This window comes from Thalassophryne amazonica, chromosome 20, assembly GCF_902500255.1.
Source record: "Thalassophryne amazonica chromosome 20, fThaAma1.1, whole genome shotgun sequence".
Taxonomy (NCBI): Eukaryota; Metazoa; Chordata; class Actinopteri; order Batrachoidiformes; family Batrachoididae; genus Thalassophryne; species Thalassophryne amazonica.
Genome location: NC_047122.1, coordinates 66,112,696 through 66,135,133, shown reverse-complemented (window position 1 = coordinate 66,135,133; position 22,438 = coordinate 66,112,696). Strand labels below are relative to the sequence as shown.

General features: G+C 40.0%; 1 protein-coding gene across 1 annotated transcript in view; it reads left to right on the top strand.

Moving 5' to 3' along the window:
- The window catches only part of trappc9 (trafficking protein particle complex 9), a 417,688-nt gene that overhangs the window by 214,978 nt on the left and 180,272 nt on the right, over positions 1–22,438 (top strand). The window contains 1 exon segment of the mRNA XM_034160137.1: positions 13,090–13,232. Within this exon segment, the coding sequence (XP_034016028.1) occupies positions 13,090–13,232 (143 nt within the window).

The following is a 22,438-nucleotide window of genomic DNA, read 5'->3' as shown; positions in this document are numbered from 1 at the left end:
TTAGGAGAGACGGCATCCATCCCACTTTGGATGGAGCAGCTCTCATTTCTAGAAATCTGGCCAATTTTCTTAAATCCTCCAAACCGTGACTATCCAGGGTTGGGACCAGGAAGCAGAGTTGTAGTCTTACACACCTCTCTGCAGCTTCTCTCCGCCTGCCATCCCCTCATTACCCCATCCCCGTAGAGACGGTGCCTGCTCCCAGACCACCAATAACCAGCAAAAATCTATTTAAGCATAAAAATTAAAAAAGAAAAAATAATATAGCACCTTCAACTGCACCACAGACTAAAACAGTTAAATGTGGTCTATTAAACATTAGGTCTCTCTCTTCTAAGTCCCTGTTAGTAAATGATATAATAATTGATCAACATATTGAAAATGTCTGTCACTGCTCATTTCTGTTAAAGTGGGCTCTCCTGATAAATTTGAAGTTGCAGGTTTCAAGTTGTTACTCCACAAGCTGATCTAGCATGATTTTTGGTGCCCTTTTTTTTTTAGTATTCCAGATTTTCCACTCTTATTATTGCCCCCTTCCTGAATTGCCACCTTATTGTGGTGGAGGGTGGACTTTTTTCTGGTTCCGGAGCACAGCGGTGTTCTGCTGTATCTGTTAGCTGTTTGAACTGAGCTGTTTGAGTTCTTTGAATTAACAGTCTTTTTCAAGACTTTTTTACTTTTTTTTACTTTTTCACCGTGCTCCAACGCCTAAAGAAGACCTCTAACGGTCGAAGCATCGCGACGGAGCTCTTTTATCAGCTAACCTTCATCAGCGTTGGCAAGCTAACTAGCTTGCTAACGCTTTCGTTTTTATTTTTATTTTATTTTTTAGCACTGTTGTCGTGCTGCTCCACAGCCTGCCTAGTGGATTTTTATTTTATTTTAGCACTGTTGTCGTGCGTTACCTGTGCTGCTCCACAGCCTGTCCAGTGGATTTTTATTTTATTTTTAGCACTGTTGTCGTGCGTTGCCTGTGCTGCTCCACAGCCTGTCCAGTGGATTTTTATTTTATTTTTTACCACTGTTGTCGTGTGTTACCTGTGCTGCTCCACAGCCTGTTCAGTGGATTTTTATTTTATTTTTTAGCACTGTTGTCGTGCGTTACCTGTGCTGTTCCACAGCCTGTCCAGTGGATTTTTATTTTATTTTTACCACTGTTGTCGTGTGTTACCTGTGCTGCTCCACAGCCTGTTCAGTGGATTTTTGTTTTGTTTTTTGCACTGTTGTCGTGTGTTACCTGTGCTGCTCCACAGCCTGTACAGTGGATTTTTATTTTATTTTTTACCACTGTTGTCGTTTGTTACCTGTGCTGCTCCACAGCCTGTTCAGTGGATTTTTATTTTATTTTTTAGCACTGTTGTCGTGCGTTACCTGTGCTGTTCCACAGCCTGTCCAGTGGATTTTTATTTTATTTTTTACCACTGTTGTCGTGTGTTACCTGTGCTGCTCCACAGCCTGTTCAGTGGATTTTTGTTTTGTTTTTTGCACTGTTGTCGTGTGTTACCTGTGCTGCTCCACAGCCTGTACAGTGGATTTTTATTTTATTTTTTACCACTGTTGTCGTGTGTTACCTGTGCTGCTCCGCAGCCTGTCCAGTGGATTTTTATTTTATTTATTTATTTATTTATTTTATTTTTTTATTTATTTATTTATTTTTTTTTTTTTTAGCACTGTTGTCGTGCGTTACCTGTGCTGCTCCACAGCCTGTCCAGTGGATTTTGATTTTGATTTTATTTTTTTGGGCGCTGTTGTCGTGCGTTACCTGTGCTGCTCCACAGCCTGTCCAGTGGATTTTTATTTAGCGCTGTTGTCGTGCGTTACCTGTGCTGCTCCACAGCCTGTCTAGTGGATTTTTATTTTGTTTTAGCACTGTTGTCGTGCGTTGCCTGTGCTGCTCCACAGCCTGTCCAGTGGATTTTTATTTTATTTTATTTTTTAGCACTGTTGTTGTGCGTTACCTGTGCTGCTCCACAGCCTGTCCAGTGGATTTTTATTTTTATTTTATTTTATTTTTTAGCACTGTTGTTGTGCGTTACCTGTGCTGCTCCACAGCCTGTCTAGTGGATTTTTATTTTATTTTAGCACTGTTGTCGTGCGTTACCTGTGCTGCTCCACAGCCTGTCTAGTGGATTTTTATTTTGTTTTAGCACTGTTGTCGTGCGTTGCCTGTGCTGCTCCACAGCCTGTCCAGTGGATTTTGATTTTGATTTTATTTTTTTTGGCACTGTTGTCGTGTGTTACCTGTGCTGCTCCACAGCCTGTCTAGTGGATTTTTATTTTATTTTTTACCACTGTTGTCGTGTGTTACCTGTGCTGCTCCGCAGCCTGTCCAGTGGATTTTTATTTTATTATTTTATTTTATTTATTTATTTATTTATTTTTTTTTTAGCACTGTTGTCGTGCGTTACCTGTGCTGCTCCACAGCCTGTCCAGTGGATTTTTATTTTATTTTTTAGCACTGTTGTCGTGCGTTACCTGTGCTGCTCCACAGCCTGTCCAGTGGATTTTTATTTTATTTTTTACCACTGTTGTCGTGCGTTACCTGTGCTGCTCCACAGCCTGTCCAGTGGATTTTGATTTTTATTTTATTTTTTTTGGGCGCTGTTGTCGTGCGTTGCCTGTGCTGCTCCACAGCCTGTCCAGTGGATTTTTATTTAGCGCTGTTGTCGTGCGTTACCTGTGCTGCTCCACAGCCTGTCTAGTGGATTTTTATTTTGTTTTAGCACTGTTGTCGTGCGTTGCCTGTGCTGCTCCACAGCCTGTCCAGTGGATTTTTATTTTTATTTTATTTTATTTTTTAGCACTGTTGTTGTGCGTTACCTGTGCTGCTCCACAGCCTGTCCAGTGGATTTTTATTTTGTTTTAGCACTGTTGTTGTGCGTTACCTGTGCTGCTCCACAGCCTGTCTAGTGGATTTTTATTTTGTTTTAGCACTGTTGTCGTGCGTTACCTGTGCTGCTCCACAGCCTGTCTAGTGGATTTTTATTTTGTTTTAGCACTGTTGTTGTGCGTTACCTGTGCTGCTCCACAGCCTGTCTAGTGGATTTTTATTTTGTTTTAGCACTGTTGTTGTGCGTTACCTGTGCTGCTCCACAGCCTGTCTAGTGGATTTCTATTTTGTTTTAGCACTGTTGTCGTGCGTTACCTGTGCTGCTCCACAGCCTGTCTAGTGGATTTTTATTTTGTTTTAGCACTGTTGTCGTGCGTTGCCTGTGCTGCTCCACAGCCTGTCCAGTGGATTTTTATTTTTATTTTATTTTATTTTTTAGCACTGTTGTTGTGCGTTACCTGTGCTGCTCCACAGCCTGTCCAGTGGATTTTTATTTTTATTTTATTTTATTTTTTAGCACTGTTGTTGTGCGTTACCTGTGCTGCTCCACAGCCTGTCTAGTGGATTTTTATTTTATTTTAGCACTGTTGTCGTGCGTTACCTGTGCTGCTCCACAGCCTGTCTAGTGGATTTTTATTTTGTTTTAGCACTGTTGTCGTGCGTTGCCTGTGCTGCTCCACAGCCTGTCCAGTGGATTTTTATTTTTATTTTATTTTATTTTTTAGCACTGTTGTTGTGCGTTACCTGTGCTGCTCCACAGCCTGTCTAGTGGATTTTTATTTTATTTTAGCACTGTTGTCGTGCGTTACCTGTGCTGCTCCACAGCCTGTCTAGTGTCGGATTCCCTGTTTGGGAATCCGCTAGCTTAGCGTAGCTACTAGCTCTTAGCCGTTTTAGCATGGCGGCTTCTCCTGTCTCTCCCGTACTTTTCTGCTCTGGGTGTGAAATGTTTAGTTATTCCTCGGCCTCTTTTAGCAGTAACGGTACATGTAATAAGTGCAGCTTATTCGTAGCTTTGGAGGCCAGGCTGGGCGAATTGGAGGCTCGGCTCCGCACCGTGGAAAATTCTACAGCTAGCCAGGCCCCTGTAGTCGGTGCGGACCAAGGTAGCTTAGCCGCCGTTAGTTCCCCCCTGGCAGACCCCGTGCAGTCGGGAAGGCAGGCTGACTGGGTGACTGTGAGGAGGAAGCGTAGCCCTAAACAGAAGCCCCGTGTACACCGTCAACCCGTTCACATCTCTAACCGTTTTTCCCCACTCGACGATACACTCGCCGAGGATCAAACTCTGGTTATTGGCGACTCTGTTTTGAGAAATGTGAAGTTAGCGACACCAGCAACCATTGTCAATTGTCTTCCGGGGGCCAGAGCAGGCGACATCGAAGGACATTTGAAATTGCTGGCTAAGGCTAAGCGTAAATTTGGTAAGATTGTAATTCACGTCGGCAGTAATGACACTCGGTTACGCCAATCGGAGGTCACTAAAATTAACATTGAATCGGTGTGTAACTTTGCAAAAACAATGTCGGACTCTGTTGTTTTCTCTGGGCCCCTCCCCAATCAGACTGGGAGTGACATGTTTAGCCGCATGTTCTCCTTGAATTGCTGGCTGTCTGAGTGGTGTCCAAAAAATGAGGTGGGCTTCATTGATAATTGGCAAAGCTTCTGGGGAAAACCTGGTCTTGTTAGGAGAGACGGCATCCATCCCACTTTAGAGGGAGCAGCTCTCATTTCTAGAAATCTGGCCAATTTTTTGGGATCCTCCAAACTGTGACTGTCTAGCGTTGGGACCAGGAGGCAGAGCTGTGGTCTTATACACCTCTCTGCAGCTTCTCTCCCCCTGCCATCCCCCTATTACCCCATCCCCGTAGAGACGGTGCCTGCTCCCAGACCACCAATAACTAGCAAAAATCTATTTAAGCATAAAAATTCAAAAAGAAAAAATAATATAGCACCTTCAATTGCACCACAGACTAAAACAGTTAAATGTGGTCTATTAAACATTAGGTCTCTTTCTTCTAAGTCCCTGTTGGTAAATGATATAATAATTGATCAACGTATTGATTTATTCTGCCTAACAGAAACTTGGTTACAGCAGGATGAATATGTTAGTTTAAATGAGTCAACACCCCCGAGTCACACTAACTGTCAGAATGCTCGTAGCACGGGCCGGGGCGGAGGATTAGCAGCAATCTTCCATTCCAGCTTATTAATTAATCAAAAACCTAGACAGAGCTTTAATTCATTTGAAAGCTTGTATCTTAGTCTTGTCCATCCAAATTGGAAGTCCCAAAAACCAGTTTTATTTGTTATTATCTATCGTCCACCTGGTCGTTACTGTGAGTTTCTCTGTGAATTTTCAGACCTTTTGTCTGACTTAGTGCTTAGCTCAGATAAGATAATTATAGTGGGCGATTTTAACATCCACACAGATGCTGAGAATGACAGCCTCAACACTGCATTTAATCTATTATTAGACTCTATCGGCTTTGCTCAAAAAGTAAATGAGTCCACCCACCACTTTAATCATATTTTAGATCTTGTTCTGACTTATGGTATGGAAATAGAAGACTTAACAGTATTCCCTGAAAACTCCCTTTTGTCTGATCATTTCTTAATAACATTTACATTTACCCTGATGGACTACCCTGCAGTGGGGAATAAGTTTCATTACACTAGAAGTCTTTCAGAAAGCGCTGTAACTAGGTTTAAGGATATGATTCCTTCTTTATGTTCTCTAATGTCATATACCAACACAGAGCAGAGTAGCTACCTAAACTCTGTAAGGGAGTTAGAGTATCTTGTCAATAGTTTTACATCCTCATTGAAGACAACTTTGGATGCTGTAGCTCCTCTGAAAAAGAGAGCTTTAAATCAGAAGTGTCTGACTCCGTGGTATAACTCACAAACTCGTAGCTTAAAGCAGATAACCCGTAAGTTGGAGAGGAAATGGCGTCTCACTAATTTAGAAGATCTTCACTTAGCCTGGAAAAAGAGTTTGTTGCTCTATAAGAAAGCCCTTCGTGAAGCTAGGACATCTTTCTACTCATCACTAATTGAAGAAAATAAGAACAACCCCAGGTTTCTTTTCAGCACTGTAGCCAGGCTGACAAAGAGTCAGAGCTCTATTGAGCTGAGTATTCCATTAACTTTAACTAGTAATGACTTCATGACTTTCTTTGCTAACAAAATTTTGACTATTAGAGAAAAAATTACTCATAACCATCCCAAAGATGTATCGTTATCTTTGGCTGCTTTCAGTGATGCCGGTATTTGGTTAGACTCTTTCTCTCCGATTGTTCTGTCTGAGTTATTTTCATTAGTTACTTCATCCAAACCATCAACATGCTTATTAGACCCCATTCCTGCCAGACTGCTCAAGGAAGTCCTACCATTATTTAATGCTTCAATCTTAAATATGATCAATCTATCTTTGTTAGTTGGTTATGTACCACAGGCCTTTAAGGTGGCAGTAATTAAACCATTACTTAAAAAGCCATCACTTGACCCAGCTATCTTAGCTAATTATAGGCCAATCTCCAACCTTCCTTTTCTCTCAAAGATTCTTGAGAGGGTAGTTGTAAAACAGCTAACTGATCACCTGCAGAGGAATGGTCTATTTGAAGAGTTTCAGTCAGGTTTTAGAATTCATCATAGTACAGAAACAGCATTAGTGAAGGTTACAAATGATCTTCTTATGGCTTCGGACAGTGGACTTATCTCTGTGCTTGTTCTGTTGGACCTCAGTGCTGCTTTTGATACTGTTGACCATAAAATTTTATTACAGAGATTAGAGCATGTCATAGGTATTAAAGGCATTGCGCTGCGGTGGTTTGAATCATATTTGTCTAATAGATTACAGTTTGTTCATGTAAATGGGGAATCTTCTTCACAGACTAAAGTTAATTATGGAGTTCCACAAGGTTCTGTGCTAGGACCAATTTTATTCACTTTATACATGCTTCCCTTGGGCAGTATTATTAGACGGTATTGCTTAAATTTTCATTGTTACGCAGATGATACCCAGCTTTATCTATCCATGAAGCCAGAGGATACGCACCAATTAGCTAAACTGCAGGATTGTCTTACAGACATAAAGACATGGATGACCTCTAATTTCCTGCTTTTAAACTCAGATAAAACTGAAGTTATTGTACTTGGCCCCACAAATCTTAGAAGCATGGTGTCTAACCAGATCGTTACTCTGGATGGCATTTCCCTGATCTCTAGTAATACTGTGAGAAATCTTGGAGTTATTTTTGATCAGGATATGTCATTCAAAGCGCATATTAAACAAATATGTAGGACTGCCTTTTTGCATTTACGCAATATCTCTAAAATCAGAAAGGTCTTGTCTCAGAGTGGTGCTGAAAAACTAATTCATGCATTTGTTTCCTCTAGGCTGGACTATTGTAATTCATTATTATCAGGTTGTCCTAAAAGTTCCCTAAAAAGCCTTCAGTTGGTTCAGAATGCTGCAGCTAGAGTACTGACGGGGACTAGCAGGAGAGAGCATATCTCACCCGTGTTGGCCTCCCTTCATTGGCTTCCTGTTAATGCTAGAATAGAATTTAAAATTCTTCTTCTTACTTATAAGGTTTTGAATAATCAGGTCCCATCTTATCTTAGGGACCTCATAGTACCATATTACCCCATTAGAGCGCTTCGCTCTCAGACTGCGGGCTTACTTGTAGTTCCTAGGGTTTGTAAGAGTAGAATGGGAGGCAGAGCCTTCAGCTTTCAGGCTCCTCTCCTGTGGAACCAGCTCCCAATTCAGATCAGGGAGACAGATACCCTCTCTACTTTTAAGATTAGGCTTAAAACTTTCCTTTTCGCTAAGGCTTATAGTTAGGGCTGGATCGGGTGACCCTGGACCATCCCTTGGTTATGTTGCTTTAGACGTAGACTGTGTTTCATAATTATTGTATGGCCTTGCCTTGCAATGTGGAGCGCCTTGGGGCAACTGTTTGTTGTGATTTGGCGCTATACAAGAAAAAAGTTGATTGATTGATTGATATTGATTTATTCTGCCTTACAGAAACCTGGTTACAGCAGGATGAATATGTTAGTTTAAATGAGTCAACACCCCCGAGTCACACTAACTGCCAGAATGCTCGTAGCACGGGCCGAGGCGGAGGATTAGCAGCAATCTTCCATTCCAGCTTATTAATTAATCAAAAACCCAGACAGAGCTTTAATACATTGGAAAGCTTGACTCTTAGTCTTGTCCATCCAAATTGGAAGTCCTAAAAACCAGTTTTATTTGTTATTATCTATCGTCCACCTGGTCTTTACTGTGAGTTTCTCTCTGAATTTTCAGACCTTTTGTCTGACTTAGTGCTTAGCTCAGATAAGATAATTATAGTGGGCGATTTTAACATCCACACAGATGCTGAGAATGACTGCCTCAACACTGCATTTAATCTATTATTAGACTCAATTGGCTTTGCTCAAAATGTAAATGAGTCCACCCACCACTTTAATCATATCTTAGATCTTGTTCTGACTTATGGTATGGAAATTGAAGACTTAACAGTATTCCCTGAAAACTCCCTTCTGTCTGATCATTTCTTAATAACATTTACATTTACTCTGGTTGACTACACCCAGCAGTGGGGAATAAGTTTCATTACACTAGAAGTCTTTCAGAAAGCGCTGTAACTAGGTTTAAGGATATGATTCCTTCTTTATGTTCTCTAATGCCATATACCAACACAGTGCAGAGTAGCTACCTAAACTCTGTAAGTGAGATAGAGTATCTCGTCAATAGTTTTACATCCTCATTGAAGACAACTTTGGATGCTGTAGCTCCTCTGAAAAAGAGAGCTTTAAATCAGAAGTGCCTGACTCCGTGGTATAACTCACAAACTCGCAGCTTAAAGCAGATAACCCGTAAGTTGGAGAGGAAATGGCGTCTCACTAATTTAGAAGATCTTCACTTAGCCTGGAAAAAGAGTCTGTTGCTCTATAAAAAAAGCCCTCTGTAAAGCTAGGACATCTTACTACTCATCACTAATTGAAGAAAATAAGAACAACCCCAGGTTTCTTTTCAGCACTGTAGCCAGGCTGACAAAGAGTCAGAGCTCTATTGAGCTGAGTATTCCTTTAACTTTAACTAGTAATGACTTCATGACTTTCTTTGCTAATAAAATAACTATTAGAGAAAAAATTACTCATAACCATCCCAAAGACGTATCGTTATCTGTGGCTACTTTCACTGATGCCGGTATTTGGTTAGACTCTTTCTCTCAGATTGTTCTGTCTGAGTTATTTTCATTAGTTACTTCATCCAAACCATCAACATGTTTATTAGACCCCATTCCTACCAGGCTGCTCAAGGAAACCCTACCATTATTTAATGCTTCCATCTTAAATATGATCAATCTATCTTTATTAGTTGGCTATGTACCACAGGCTTTTAAGGTGGCAGTAATTAAACCATTACTTAAAAAGCCATCACTTGACCCAGCTATCTTAGCTAATTATAGGCCAATCTCCAACCTTCCTTTTCTCTCAAAAATTCTTGAAAGGGTAGTTGTAAAACAGCTAACTGATCATCTGCAGAGGAATGGTCTATTTGAAGAGTTTCAGTCAGGTTTTAGAATTCATCATAGTACAGAAACAGCATTAGTGAAGGTTACAAATGATCTTCTTATGGCCTCAGACAGTGGACTCATCTCTGTGCTTGTTCTGTTAGACCTCAGTGCTGCTTTTGATACTGTTGACCATAAAATTTTATTACAGAGTTTAGAGCATGCCATAGGTATTAAAGGCACTGCGCTGCGGTGGTTTGAATCATATTTATCTAATAGATTACAATTTGTTCATGTAAATGGGGAATCTTCTTCACAGACTAAGGTTAATTATGGAGTTCCACAAGGTTCTGTGCTAGGACCAATTTTATTCACTTTATACATGCTTCCCTTAGGCAGTATTATTAGACGGCATTGCTTAAATTTTCATTGTTACGCAGATGATACCCAGCTTTATCTATCCATGAAGCCAGAGGACACACACCAATTAGCTAAACTGCAGGATTGTCTTACAGACATAAAGACATGGATGACCTCTAATTTCCTGCTTTTAAACTCAGATAAAACTGAAGTTATTATACTTGGCCCCACAAATCTTAGAAACATGGTGTCTAACCAGATCCTTACTCTGGATGGCATTACCCTGACCTCTAGTAATACTGTGAGAAATCTTGGAGTCATTTTTGATCAGGATATGTCATTCAAAGCGCATATTAAACAAATATGTAGGACTGCTTTTTTGCATTTACGCAATATCTCTAAAATTAGAAAGGTCTTGTCTCAGAGTGATGCTGAAAAAACTAATTCATGCATTTATTTCCTCTAGGCTGGACTGTTGTAATTCATTATTATCAGGTTGTCCTAAAAGTTCCCTGAAAAGCCTTCAGTTAATTCAAAATGCTGCAGCTAGAGTACTAACGGGGACTAGAAGGAGAGAGCATATCTTACCCATATTGGCCTCTCTTCATTGGCTTCCTGTTAATTCTAGAATAGAATTTAAAATTCTTCTTCTTACTTATAAGGTTTTGAATAATCAGGTCCCATCTTATCTTAGGGACCTCATAGTACCATATCACCCCAATAGAGCGCTTCGCTCTCAGACTGCAGGCTTACTTGTAGTTCCTAGGGTTTGTAAGAGTAGAATGGGAGGCAGAGCCTTCAGCTTTCAGGCTCCTCTCCTGTGGAACCAGCTCCCAATTCAGATCAGGGAGACAGACACCCTCTCTACTTTTAAGATTAGGCTTAAAACTTTCCTTTTTGCTAAAGCTTATAGTTAGGGCTGGATCAGGTGACCCTGAACCATCCCTTAGTTATGCTGCTATAGACTTAGACTGCTGGGGGGTTCCCATGATGCACTCTTTCTTTTTCTTTTTGCTCTGTATGCACCACTCTGCATTTAATCATTAGTGATTGATCTCTGCTCCCCTCCACAGCATGTCTTTTTCCTGGTTCTCTCCCTCAGCCCCAACCAGTCCCAGCAGAAGACTGCCCCTCCCAGAGCCTGGTTCTGCTGGAGGTTTCTTCCTGTTAAAAGGGAGTTTTTCCTTCCCACTGTCGCCAAGTGCTTGCTCACAGGGGGTCGTTTTGACCATTGGGGTTTTTACGTAATTATTGTATGGCCTTGCCTTACAATATATAGCGCCTTGGGGCAACTGTTTGTTGTGATTTGGTGCTATATAAATAAATAAATAAAATTGATTGATTGATTGATATGTTGGACACCAGTGCTCTAGTCAGAGGTGGTTAAAGTGGCCCTGAAAGGGAACTGGAGCTGCTGTCACCGGATCTGATCCTGGATAAGCAGTTGAAGATGAGTGATGAGAGGTCGACTTACTACAATAACAGTTTTTATGCTGCCTTGACCAGGCCTCTTGAAAGAAAAAAAAAACGCTGAGATTTTAATCTCAAAGTTTAAATGATAAAGAAACCTGAAAAGAAAAAAACCTGCATATCAGGATTTGAATTTACATGCTGTATTTAAAGTTCCATTGTGGCAGATCTGTTTGTATTTTGAACATGAGAATTCTGTGGATCAGTTGTTCTACATTTATGCAGCCTGAATCTGTCAGTATGATACAGTCAGAAACCACTTTGGTGAGCTGTGAATATTTATGAATGAAGTACTGGAGTAAAATATGTGAATATACTTACATGTACGATCGACGTGAAACATCATGTGTCTGATTTTTAGTGATAGAATGGAGGTCCGATGGTTGGTGGTCTCGTGTCTCATGTTTTCGTCTCTGTGTGTATTCAGTGTCCTGTGGTCTTGTCATTGGATTGCAGTGAACTAGAAATCTCACCAACAGTATTCAGATGGTTCTGCTTTGGCTCTCCGCTCAGACAGAGGGGATAAAAACTAAACGTAATCAAAGGATCAGTAAAATTTGTTCTGGAAAGGCACAGCCAGCACCTCTATCAGCAATTTGTGGAGAGATGATGTATACTACAGAAAAAGAAAAGCGGGACCTCGGATGCTCCATCTACCCCGCTTCGGCCCATTGCCTGAGTCAGCTAGTGCTCCTTCACCATAAAATGCCACTTTTAATTTCCCCATCCTTCACCCGCTTGGCTGGTTGTCCCGTTCACCTCCTCCACAGAGGAAGACCAGTACTCTGTTTTTCCTCTGATAGTGGAACGTGGCCAGCGTGTCCCTCTTACCAACACTCCTCTGTCCAGGACACACGTCGGTTCTGAATCGTCTGGTTTAAGATGCCGTTCATCTTCAGCCATCAGCCTTTCTCAGCGTCATTCCCCCCCGGTAACTCTGCTGTGGTGACTTCATTATTTTGCCGTAGTGACTTTTGATCCCAAAAACAGACGTGTTACTGCCTGAGGACAATGCATCATGCTTACTCTGACTTCTGACCCCAATCACACGTTGCCACTCATACAGATGTAACCTTGTAACGCAGCAGCAGAGCGCAGTATTTATTGCCTTTGAGAGATGTTATAGTTTAGTTTTTTCCTTTATGTTGGTTTGTTTGTTCCACTACCAACCAACAAAGTGGAAAAATGGGATGAATTGGCTCACTCCTCCATGTACTAGCAGCTGCCGGATTGCCTCCTCTACCCTTGTGCCCTCGGCTAGACATGATCGAGCTGTTCAACTTTGAGCAAAAACCCAACAAATGTTTTTCAGAGCTGCTTCTACTTCAGATTTTTACCCCGATGGAGCAAAAACAGACAAAAATCAAGCCGAAGTCGTTTAGTCATTCGAATACCCCATTTAAAGCAGTTCAAAAAGGACTGAAGGTCTTATGACTATACATACCCAGAAACTACCATGTGCTGTTCATGAGTTTTAGAATTGGGATCATATTTTTTGAATTGTTCAACAAAATCGTATCCTGATTTCAAATCTGGTGCTGATGATGGGCATGACTAGTACGTATACCAAGTTTGTTCAAGATTGACAACGATAGATGAAGATGTTACTATAATGCTTCAAAACATGCTCTGATTTGCTCGTCGGGATTAAACGGGCAGGAACAGTCCTCTGTGGAATCACCCCATTAGCTGGATGAATCCAAAAGGTAACTTATTGTTATCAATGTGAGCAAAATGGCAAGTCTGGCAAGGACCATTGAGAATCAAAATTTGAGGTGAACATAAAATATTTTTAACCTTCGTAGGTAAGTGTTTTGGGGCCTTGATGAACTTGTGGACTTCATTCGTTCTCTGAAAGCACTTGGATTTAAATTTGTTCCTTCCTTTGCATTTTTTCAGTCTTTGGAAGCCGTGCTGAGCGTCAAGTACTCGGGAGGAGTCGGTAAAGTGGAGGGCTACTACAGGGATCTGTCTCTGGGAGTCCGCGTGGACGTGGAGCCCTCCGTGTTCTTCACCAGGGTCAGCACCCTCCCCGCGACCAGGTAAAATATATATAGAAAAAAAATCAACTTTTTCAAAGGGATTAAAAGTCTTTTTTGAATGTCAAAAGGTAGTTGCATTTGTACTACATCATAATTTTGACTTTTTGTCATTTTCTTCCCCCCACATCAGTCCAAAATGATCAGCTTTTACATTGTGGAATCTTTCTTCTATACTATACCTGCAACCAAACTAGGAGGTGTGTCTCCATTCTCTGTGTTGGACTCCACCAGGACGTCCCTGTTCACCAGTCCTGCTTGACACTGTTTAATCCTGTGACATCTTGCTGATAAAATAAATAAAACCCATTAGGCAATAAGTACTTCCAGCACAATTCCAGTATGCATTACACACACTTAACCCCCCACCAAACCCCTCCTCCATGCATCTCTGTTCCTCCCCCAGAGGGTTCAGCTCCCCAACCGAAGCAAAACCTCAACCAAGGGAGACGGATTGTAGGCGGGTAATGGCCACTTGAGGTGAGTCATTAGCTGTAATAATGTCTGTGGTTTGAGTAATCCATCATAGCGCCCTCATCCTCTCAAACCTCAACGCTTCCTCCATCAGCAGCTCGATGCCGATATTTAAAGGTAAAGCTTTGGGGGGAAAAAAACCAAAGTCTTAAAAGTAAAGTGGATTCCTGCCTGTCAAGGAAATGCTCCGTGTGCTCGCCTCCACATTGATGCATCCGCAATTGTGTTTCACGGTTATTAAAGAAATCAGTCACTCGACGTTGACTTCATTTTTAACCTCTTAAACCCTAGAGTCCCCAAATTTGGGGACTTGCCCTGTTTTGGAATATTTGAACACTCATAACTAACCAATGCTGACACCAACATACACTTATTATACATCAAAATGTCAAGCGATGTCTCCTCTACAAAAGTATCCACTTCAATCACTTATCAACTAACTACAGCTGAAACGCCAAGCAAATAAAGACATAAATCGGAATTAATTTTTTTTGAAAAAAAAAAAAAACTCATTTACTCCTACCAAGTATTATTTACTTTAAATTTTTTTTTGCATCCACAACATCCCCTAGGACCTGTCTTTTAGCTTTTAGCTTTTTTTTTTTTTTTACATTTTTGACCTTGTACAAGCTGAGAAATGAATCACAGTGTGTGGGTATGTGAGTTTGTTGAAATAGGCTCTAGAGCTTAAGGGGTTAACTTTGTTTTTTTGGGGGGGCGGGGGGAGTTGATTCAATATAAACACTCCTAAAGAATCATTTTGAGAAATAAATTTGCCTGGTTTTGTTCCAGTGACATCACTCCAGTGTGAAGTTCTCTGGCACTGTATAATTTAGACTTTCTATTTTTAAATCTTTTTATCACATCAGGGATTGATGTTAATGTCATTTTGCGTGTAAAACACTGTGTTTACGACGTACTCTTGAATGTCTCCGTGCAGTCTGAGTAAGAAGTGACTTTGGACTTGGTTCTCTGACACTGAAATAATAATGTGTTTGTGTTTGTTTGTGTATTTTTTTTTCTCTCTGGAGTGCTGCATCCTCACTTTGTCCATGAGATGAAACTGATAAATGCAAATTCTCATGCACCGTTTAAATGTTTTTCCACCGCCGTCTCCCTCGTTCTTTTCCTTCTCTAATTATCGTTCTCTAAAATGCTTCTTTAATTGTTTCTCCATCTCCTTTCGTCCGCTGTTTTCTTTATTTGTAGTCATGTGTGTTTTCTGTCAGATGAAGGCGGGTAGAAAGCAGTCTCAAATGTCTCAAATGTCAGACGCAAAATTCACAAAAATGACTGATGTCCCAATACTTATGGACATGATGATATAGCATTTGGCTGCCAAAACCACAACGTGACTGATGTAGTTATCATCCATATAAAATCATTCAGTTCCATGACAGATGGGAAAACTTTAAAAACAAAAATAATGCAGCAATGAACAAATAAATGCAACATTTTAATCTCAATCTTAATCTCATTTGGCAGATGGAAACTGCCCGGTTTGATGTGCACTTAGAGTGTTGTGCGGCCGTTTAGCAGCAGACTGGTGTGGAGTGCAGATGATTTAATCGTGCATCTGGTGTGCATAATCACATCTTTCAATTTGCAGGCTGCAGATGAAACACATAGCTGCTGTCTTCAGATGGCTATAAATGGAGTTAATCAGCAGAGTGGGGAGGTGATCGCAGGTAACAGCTTCTGGAACAAGAGATTCTGGTGCCACTCACATAATTATCTTCATTTTCCTGGTATTGCTACTGTAATGAGGAAAAAAAAAAGGCTTGTGCAATTAGAAGTACTGATGATGGTCAAATACCTGAACAAAACCTGAGTCAGAAATGGTTTGTGTTTTGAAAAGAGCTTATTTTTGTATCCGTGCCAACAATTTTCATAAAAATGACAGAAAATGATGTGCCCACTGCAGACTTGCACTGATTAGACGTGTGGCAAAAAAAAGAAAAAAGGTCAGTTTCTACACCAAAACATACCCTGCTGGATCAGCAGTGACACGCCTCCTGCAGCATCTCATTCAGCTGCATCAGACAGAAAACAACCAAAAACAATTATTTCCACATGTCACTTTTTCTTGCTTTCTACCTTCCTTTATCTGCACATTTGTTTTGTTGTCCCTGCTTCTTCTCCTGTTTTTCACCGTTTCCCTGGACTTCTTCGGTTAATTTTACATGTCTGAAAACACGACAATTTGTTTTTTATTTTATTTTGAGTTTACACACACACACACACACACACACACACACACACACACACACACACACACACACACACACACACACACACACACACCGTATTTTCCAGAGTAGAGGTGGCGTTTTTATTTATTTATTTTTTTACGAGTTTGGGAGGCCCTGCGACTTATACTCCAGTGTGACTTACATACAGAAAATTTCTTTGTTACTAATAATAGTAACTATAAGGACTGTTTATATAGAATTTTCCCAAGAATCAAAGCACTGGACAAAATAAACTCCAATAATAAAAGAATAAATGCCAGTAATAAAAATACATGCACAATAATGCATAAAAGTGCCAAATTAAAAAGCTGATAACACAGGAGGGGGTGCGCCTTATACTCTACTGTGATTTATATATATATATTTTTTTCTCTTCAAGGCATTTTTTAAAAACATTTATTTATAATTTTTTAATCAAAAGACAAGAAACCTGCTCATCACTAACAAAGTGCAGACATGAAGTACAAACAAAATGCATAAATGTGCCACAACCCAAACCTTCATAACTGCCCAACAACAATATACCAACCATAGGCCCTCCATGAAAATAATTAAAATAAATAACAGCAATAATAATAAAAACACACCCCCACGGCGATCATTTCAGTCAGGTCCAATATTTTTCAAGGATCTAAGATCAATCAATCAATCAACATTTATTTATAAAGCGCTTTACATTAAACATTAAAAACACAAAATAAAACACATATAAAATAAAATTTTAAAACAACACATAAAAAAAGAACATAAAAATAACAGAACATGTCACCTCCCCACTAAGTGTTAAAAGCCAGTTTAAATAAATAAGTCTTTAACTTAGATTTAAAAAGTGCTAGGTCAGGAATAGTACGTAACTCAAGAGGTAGCTCATTCCACAGTCTGGGGCCAGCTACAGTGTTTATATCTTAACCTTGGAACATCTAAGTAAAGCTGGCCAGACGCCCTTAATGTCCTACTGTAGGTGCGCAAAGTTAAAATTTCAGACAAGTAGGGAGGTGCAAGGCCATAAATAGCTTTAAAAACAAACATTAAAATTTTAAAATCAATTCTAAAACGAACTGGAAGCCAGTGGAGTGAGTACAGGACGGGTGTAATATGCTCACGTCTAAAAGTGTTTGTCAAAAGACGAGCAGCAGCATTCTGCACCAACTGGAGACGTGCAAGAGACGACTGATTAATGCCCGAATAAAGTGCATTACAATAATCAAGTCTGGAGCTGATGAAAGCATGAATGGCGTCTCAAGATCACGTCTACTGAGAAAGTGCTTTATTTTAGCCAAAAGGCGAAGTTGGAAAAAACTAGCTTTGACAACAGAATTTAGATAAAAAAAAATACAATGTTGCCACACTTTCAGAAACTCATCAGCCCTCCCTCTAAGACTAAATTAAATTTTTTTTTCAGCTTTTAAGAAAAAAATGAAATCTTTTAAGCATAAAAAATAGATGGACTTGAAGTTTTCCAGGATAATAATATTCTGTGACATTCTAGCATTGAGGTGAAGGCAGTTACATCCAACTGCGAGTTAGTAACGGACACAGTGGGGACTCCAGGACCTCCAAAAACAGCAATCAGCAGACAAAGCTCCAGCCTGACACCAAGAATGTGAGATATAATATCAAAGTACGAAATCTATTATGACTGAAGTTTGGGGCAAAGAAAAAAAACACAAGACTTAAATCATAGTGGGAGGAGTTACATCTACACAGATCTTAAACATTGGGATAAATTTTGGATAATTTGGACTTTGGTAAGTGAAACCTGTGTACTACTTTAAACTGAATAACGGAAAGTCTTGCACAAAGATGATGACGTACAGATTCTATCAACGGCCTTATCCCAGAAACCGTCCCTGAACTCCAGACCCAACTCTTGTTTCCAATTACAGATAATTTTATTGACTGGATGATTGATTGAAAGAACAAGATTATATATATCTGTGATATAAGTACTTTCTTATGGGACATCAGTTCAAAGAGGTCCTCCCAAGGATGTTTAAAGGGCTGAGAGGGAAGCACCCGAAAAATAGTAGATGCACAATGTCTAATTAGAAAAAAATAACAAATGAATGAAAAATAAATGAGATGGAAAATATGGTATATAAAATCCAAAAACCACACATAGTTAGATTGTCACGTTTTCAGGCAACATGTAAAATTAGCTGAAGTCCAATAAGTACATTATAAATCCCGTTTCTCATACTGGAGGCACTCATGTAATGTTAGCCTGTTAGCATTATGTGACACAAGCAACTTTTCTTGCTAACATTAATTAGCCTTTTAACATCACGTTATGTGACGCAAGTGAATCACTGCTTCAAAGTGCTCCCCTCGCGCAGGTCCTCAGCCGCTACAAGTATGTATGTTTTTTTTTAAAGCACATGATAAATCCTCTTGCTCACAATCCAGGCACCCAACTCTTGCTGAGTGGAGGGGAGGTGATGGTCTAGTGGTTAAGACATTGGGTTTGAGACCAGAAGATCCTCAGTTCAAATCCCAGCCTGACTGGAAAATTACTAAGGACCCTTAGGCAAGATCCTTAATCCCCTATTGCTCCCGGCGTGTAGTGAGCGCCCTCACATCGGGGTGAATCTGAGGCATTATTTGTAAAGTGCTTTGAGCATTTGTTGCAGATGGAAAAGCACTATATAAATGCAGTCCATTTACCATTTTTGCTAATGTTAGGTGCAACACAAGTGCCTTGACATCGCTCTTAATGCCAAGCTAGCAAAAGTTTACTAAAATAAGGAAACAGTGATGCAACACAATCATAGCATTTTCCAGTTATGAACCATAACTTGGTTAGATGTTTCCCAGCATGTAATGTCCATAGTCCAGACCTTTAGAAGTCAATGTTCAAGACTTTTAGTCAAAGTGTACACCAGTACTGAATGACAAATGCTCCTAGAGATGGTGTGCACAGCAGAATATGGCCACTGCAGTTGATTCCTTTATTATTTGATAAAGTTGCACAGTACCGTAACCACTGCGCACATGCCAACAACAGACAACACAAACTGGTACATCCTCTTGTCGTGGTAGATCTAACCCTCTTGGGTTGTCCCTTGTGACTCTGGTTTAACTGGTTTCCTCTCAGTCTCTTTATCACACCAGGACATTAATCCGAACGAACGCATTCCTCATCCAAGCATCCAAAGGGGTTATCATCTAATATATTTATTTAAAAGTATAATCTTTACACTGGGTAGCCCTTAGGAGGTCCCACTGAGGGGAAAGGGCAGCTGGTGCTGGAGGACGCATGCGAGAGCTTCTTCTTATCGTGCTGCCTTGAACTTGAACTACATGAGAGACTGTGGTTTGAATCAGAAGTCTTGAACTTCTCAGTGACTTTGTGAGAAAACAGATCATGACTTTTCACATCCCTCAACATTAATTTTCTTTTCAAAAGTAGCTCCAACATCAAAACTGCCCAAAGAAAACCAAAACTGTTCTCGTAGGGTGCCGAGTGCAGACAGATCTCAGAATGAAGCCGCAAATCACAAGCCGGCTTTTTAAGAATTCATTTATATGGGGCGATTTGGTCCGAGAGCCGAGCTGTTTATTGGCGGGTTAGCCGTGTTTACATTCATGCATTTACACACATTCACGCCCACAGGTTTTCTCGTACCGCTGCAGTCTGCTCTGTTTTCTGTGTACTTAAACTCTGCAGGTCAGTCTGACCTGCTGCAACATTTTCTCAACATAAAAGGAGAATTAAACTCATTATTTCACTGAATACATGCTCAGTAGCTTTAAATGTTCACATGAAAGCAGCCTTAACTGTCAGCTACTGGCTTTCATATCCCAGAATAACCCATCACTGGCACGTCCATAAATCCAGCTATGCTAATTAAGGCTGTTACACTTTGTGTGCAGGGACTGTGGTCGCTCCTTCTGTACGCGAGTCGAGCTCCAAAATCGCCACCGATTGATTGCAGGTCTGTAGAACTGACTGATGTGTGGATCTGGTTCTATTGATTTAAGGATATTTTTCCCCTCCCACTACGGGGCGTGGCATTTTGCCGTCCATCACTTCACAATAACGGCATCTCCTCTAAAGCTCGGACAGGGCTCCAGTAAATTGAGTTATTCTGGAGTTGGTATGGAGGTGAGCTGTCCTCTTTCCTTTGATTTCACGCCCGTTCTGCTGCTCTTACTGTATATATCGTACATGAGCTCTCAGATTTATCTTCTCCACTGCAACAGCATCAAAGTCCACAAAATGTTGAACTCGTGTGACATTTATTTTCCTGGCGCAGTCCTCAGAAATAGAAAGTGGCGTTCATTATCTCATTCTTTATTCCTTACATTTATTTTCTGTTTGCGGAGCGGCCGCTGTAGCTGGAAGCATGAGTTATGAAGGTCTCTTTGGAGCTCACGACGGCCGCCTTATAATTAATTTCTACTTTTACACGATGGGATGGAGACTCCACTTTGTTGCACATATTACTTTCATCGTGGCGATGAAAGTAAAACAAACATGCTGATACACAAACTGAAGTTATTTAGTTTATTAAATGTATACAGTATTTGTGTTTCATTCACTGGCCACTTTATTAGGTATACCTTGCTAGTACAGGTTGGGCCCTCTTTTGTCTTCAGAACTGCTTTAATTCTTTGTGGCATAGACTCAACAAGGTGTTGGAAACATTGCTCAGAGATGTATAAGCTTTTGCTTCCACATACACCCTTTAAGTTATTTAGTTTAACTGAGAAATTGGTTTTGTTTTATTTTGTATTGAAAAGTTTCTCTTTTTCTTTGTACTGAAATAAAGTTATTCATTCATTCATTCATTCATTCATTCATTCATGTCGGTCCATATTGACATGATGGCATCACACATTCAACCAGTCTGTCCGGTTGTGGGTGTAAATCCCAGTAGATCAGCAGTTTGAGAAAAACTCAGACCAGCTCGTCTGGCACCAACAGCCATGTTCAAAGTCACTTAAATCCTCTTTCTTCCCCGTTCTGATGCTTGGTTTGAACTTCAACAAGTTGCCATCACCACGTCTAGATGTTTAAATGCTTTGAGTTGCTGCCATGTGATTGGCTGATTAGCTATTTGTGTTAACACGAAGTTGAACAGGTGTACCTAATAAAGTGGCCGGTGAGTGTATGCCATTTTAAAAGTGTGCTGACTTCCAAACACCGGAGATCATTTGGTTCCACAGCACTGTACTCCCACAGAGGAATTTAAAAATGCACAGGCTGAAAATTGAGACAAATGATATGAAAGGCTTTTGGTGGTTTTGAATTATTTATTCAGCTTAGGCTTTGAGCTCACCAGAATACTTATCATACTGATTTGGTGTTATAACTCTATCCCGTGTACTTTCCTGCTGTTCCGGTGACAACCTTTGCATGAACTTGTCCGGCACAGTTGAGCATTATTTCAGGTTAATACCTTCAACTTTAAACTCTAATCAGTAGATGTATGTCCTCACCATCTCTGCTTATATCCTTGGCTGTTTTTCCCTTTGGTTTATCTTGGGCCACTTATTGGATGAGTCTGTTTCCTAACTCTGCCTTCTGATTGATCACCTCAGCTAAACCCGCAACCAATAAATCAGTACCTTTCCCCACTCAGTCCATTAATCATGCCTGCTAACCAAGACAGCGAGACAATTAAGGAAACAAGGGTAGGCTTTAAAAAATATGCTCCTTTAATTGCCACCACAGTTTATTAAGGACTTGGCAAGCTCAACTTAAGCCTCCATTAACCCGGAGATTTAAGAGGCAAGCAGCGAGCTGATGGGGGCGTTTTGTGTGATGGGAGAGAAGAGCGGCTGATGGCCACCACTTCATTTACACAAAGCATATATTTAAATGTGTTTGTAGCATTTTATATGACTTCATTTTACATTGTAGCATCTTATCCTGTTTGCTCAAACATAAAAATCTCCATTATGTGTCTCCTATAATGATCTAGATGTAACTATACTGTGCATAGTCATCACTTTACAGATCAAATGACAAAACTCATCAATTAACACACTTTTTGAACATTAAATGATGGAAACCTTTTTTAAATTATACTTTTTATATTTAAATCCTAAATGTTTGACTCACTCTAAAATTTTAATGTATTGAGCTTCTAGTTCTCTAAGTCCATGCATGGTTCAGCTTTTAAAATTGAATGTGTTGCATAATATTATCATCATCTTAACAGTCACAGTGATTTCTGTCTTAGTTGTTATAAAGTATTTGATATTTGAAATTTCTTCTTTTTGGGATTCATCATGATTAAAAAAATCACATGTGATATATGTTAAATTAATTAATTAATTTCATTTTTATGTTAAAACACAGACACACACACACACACATATAATATATATACACACACTCAACAAAAATATAAATGCAACACTTTTGGTTTTGCTCCCATTTTGTATGAGATGAACTCAAAGATCTAAAACTTTTTCCACATACACAATATCACCATTTCCCTCAAATATTGTTCACAAACCAGTCTAAATCTGTGA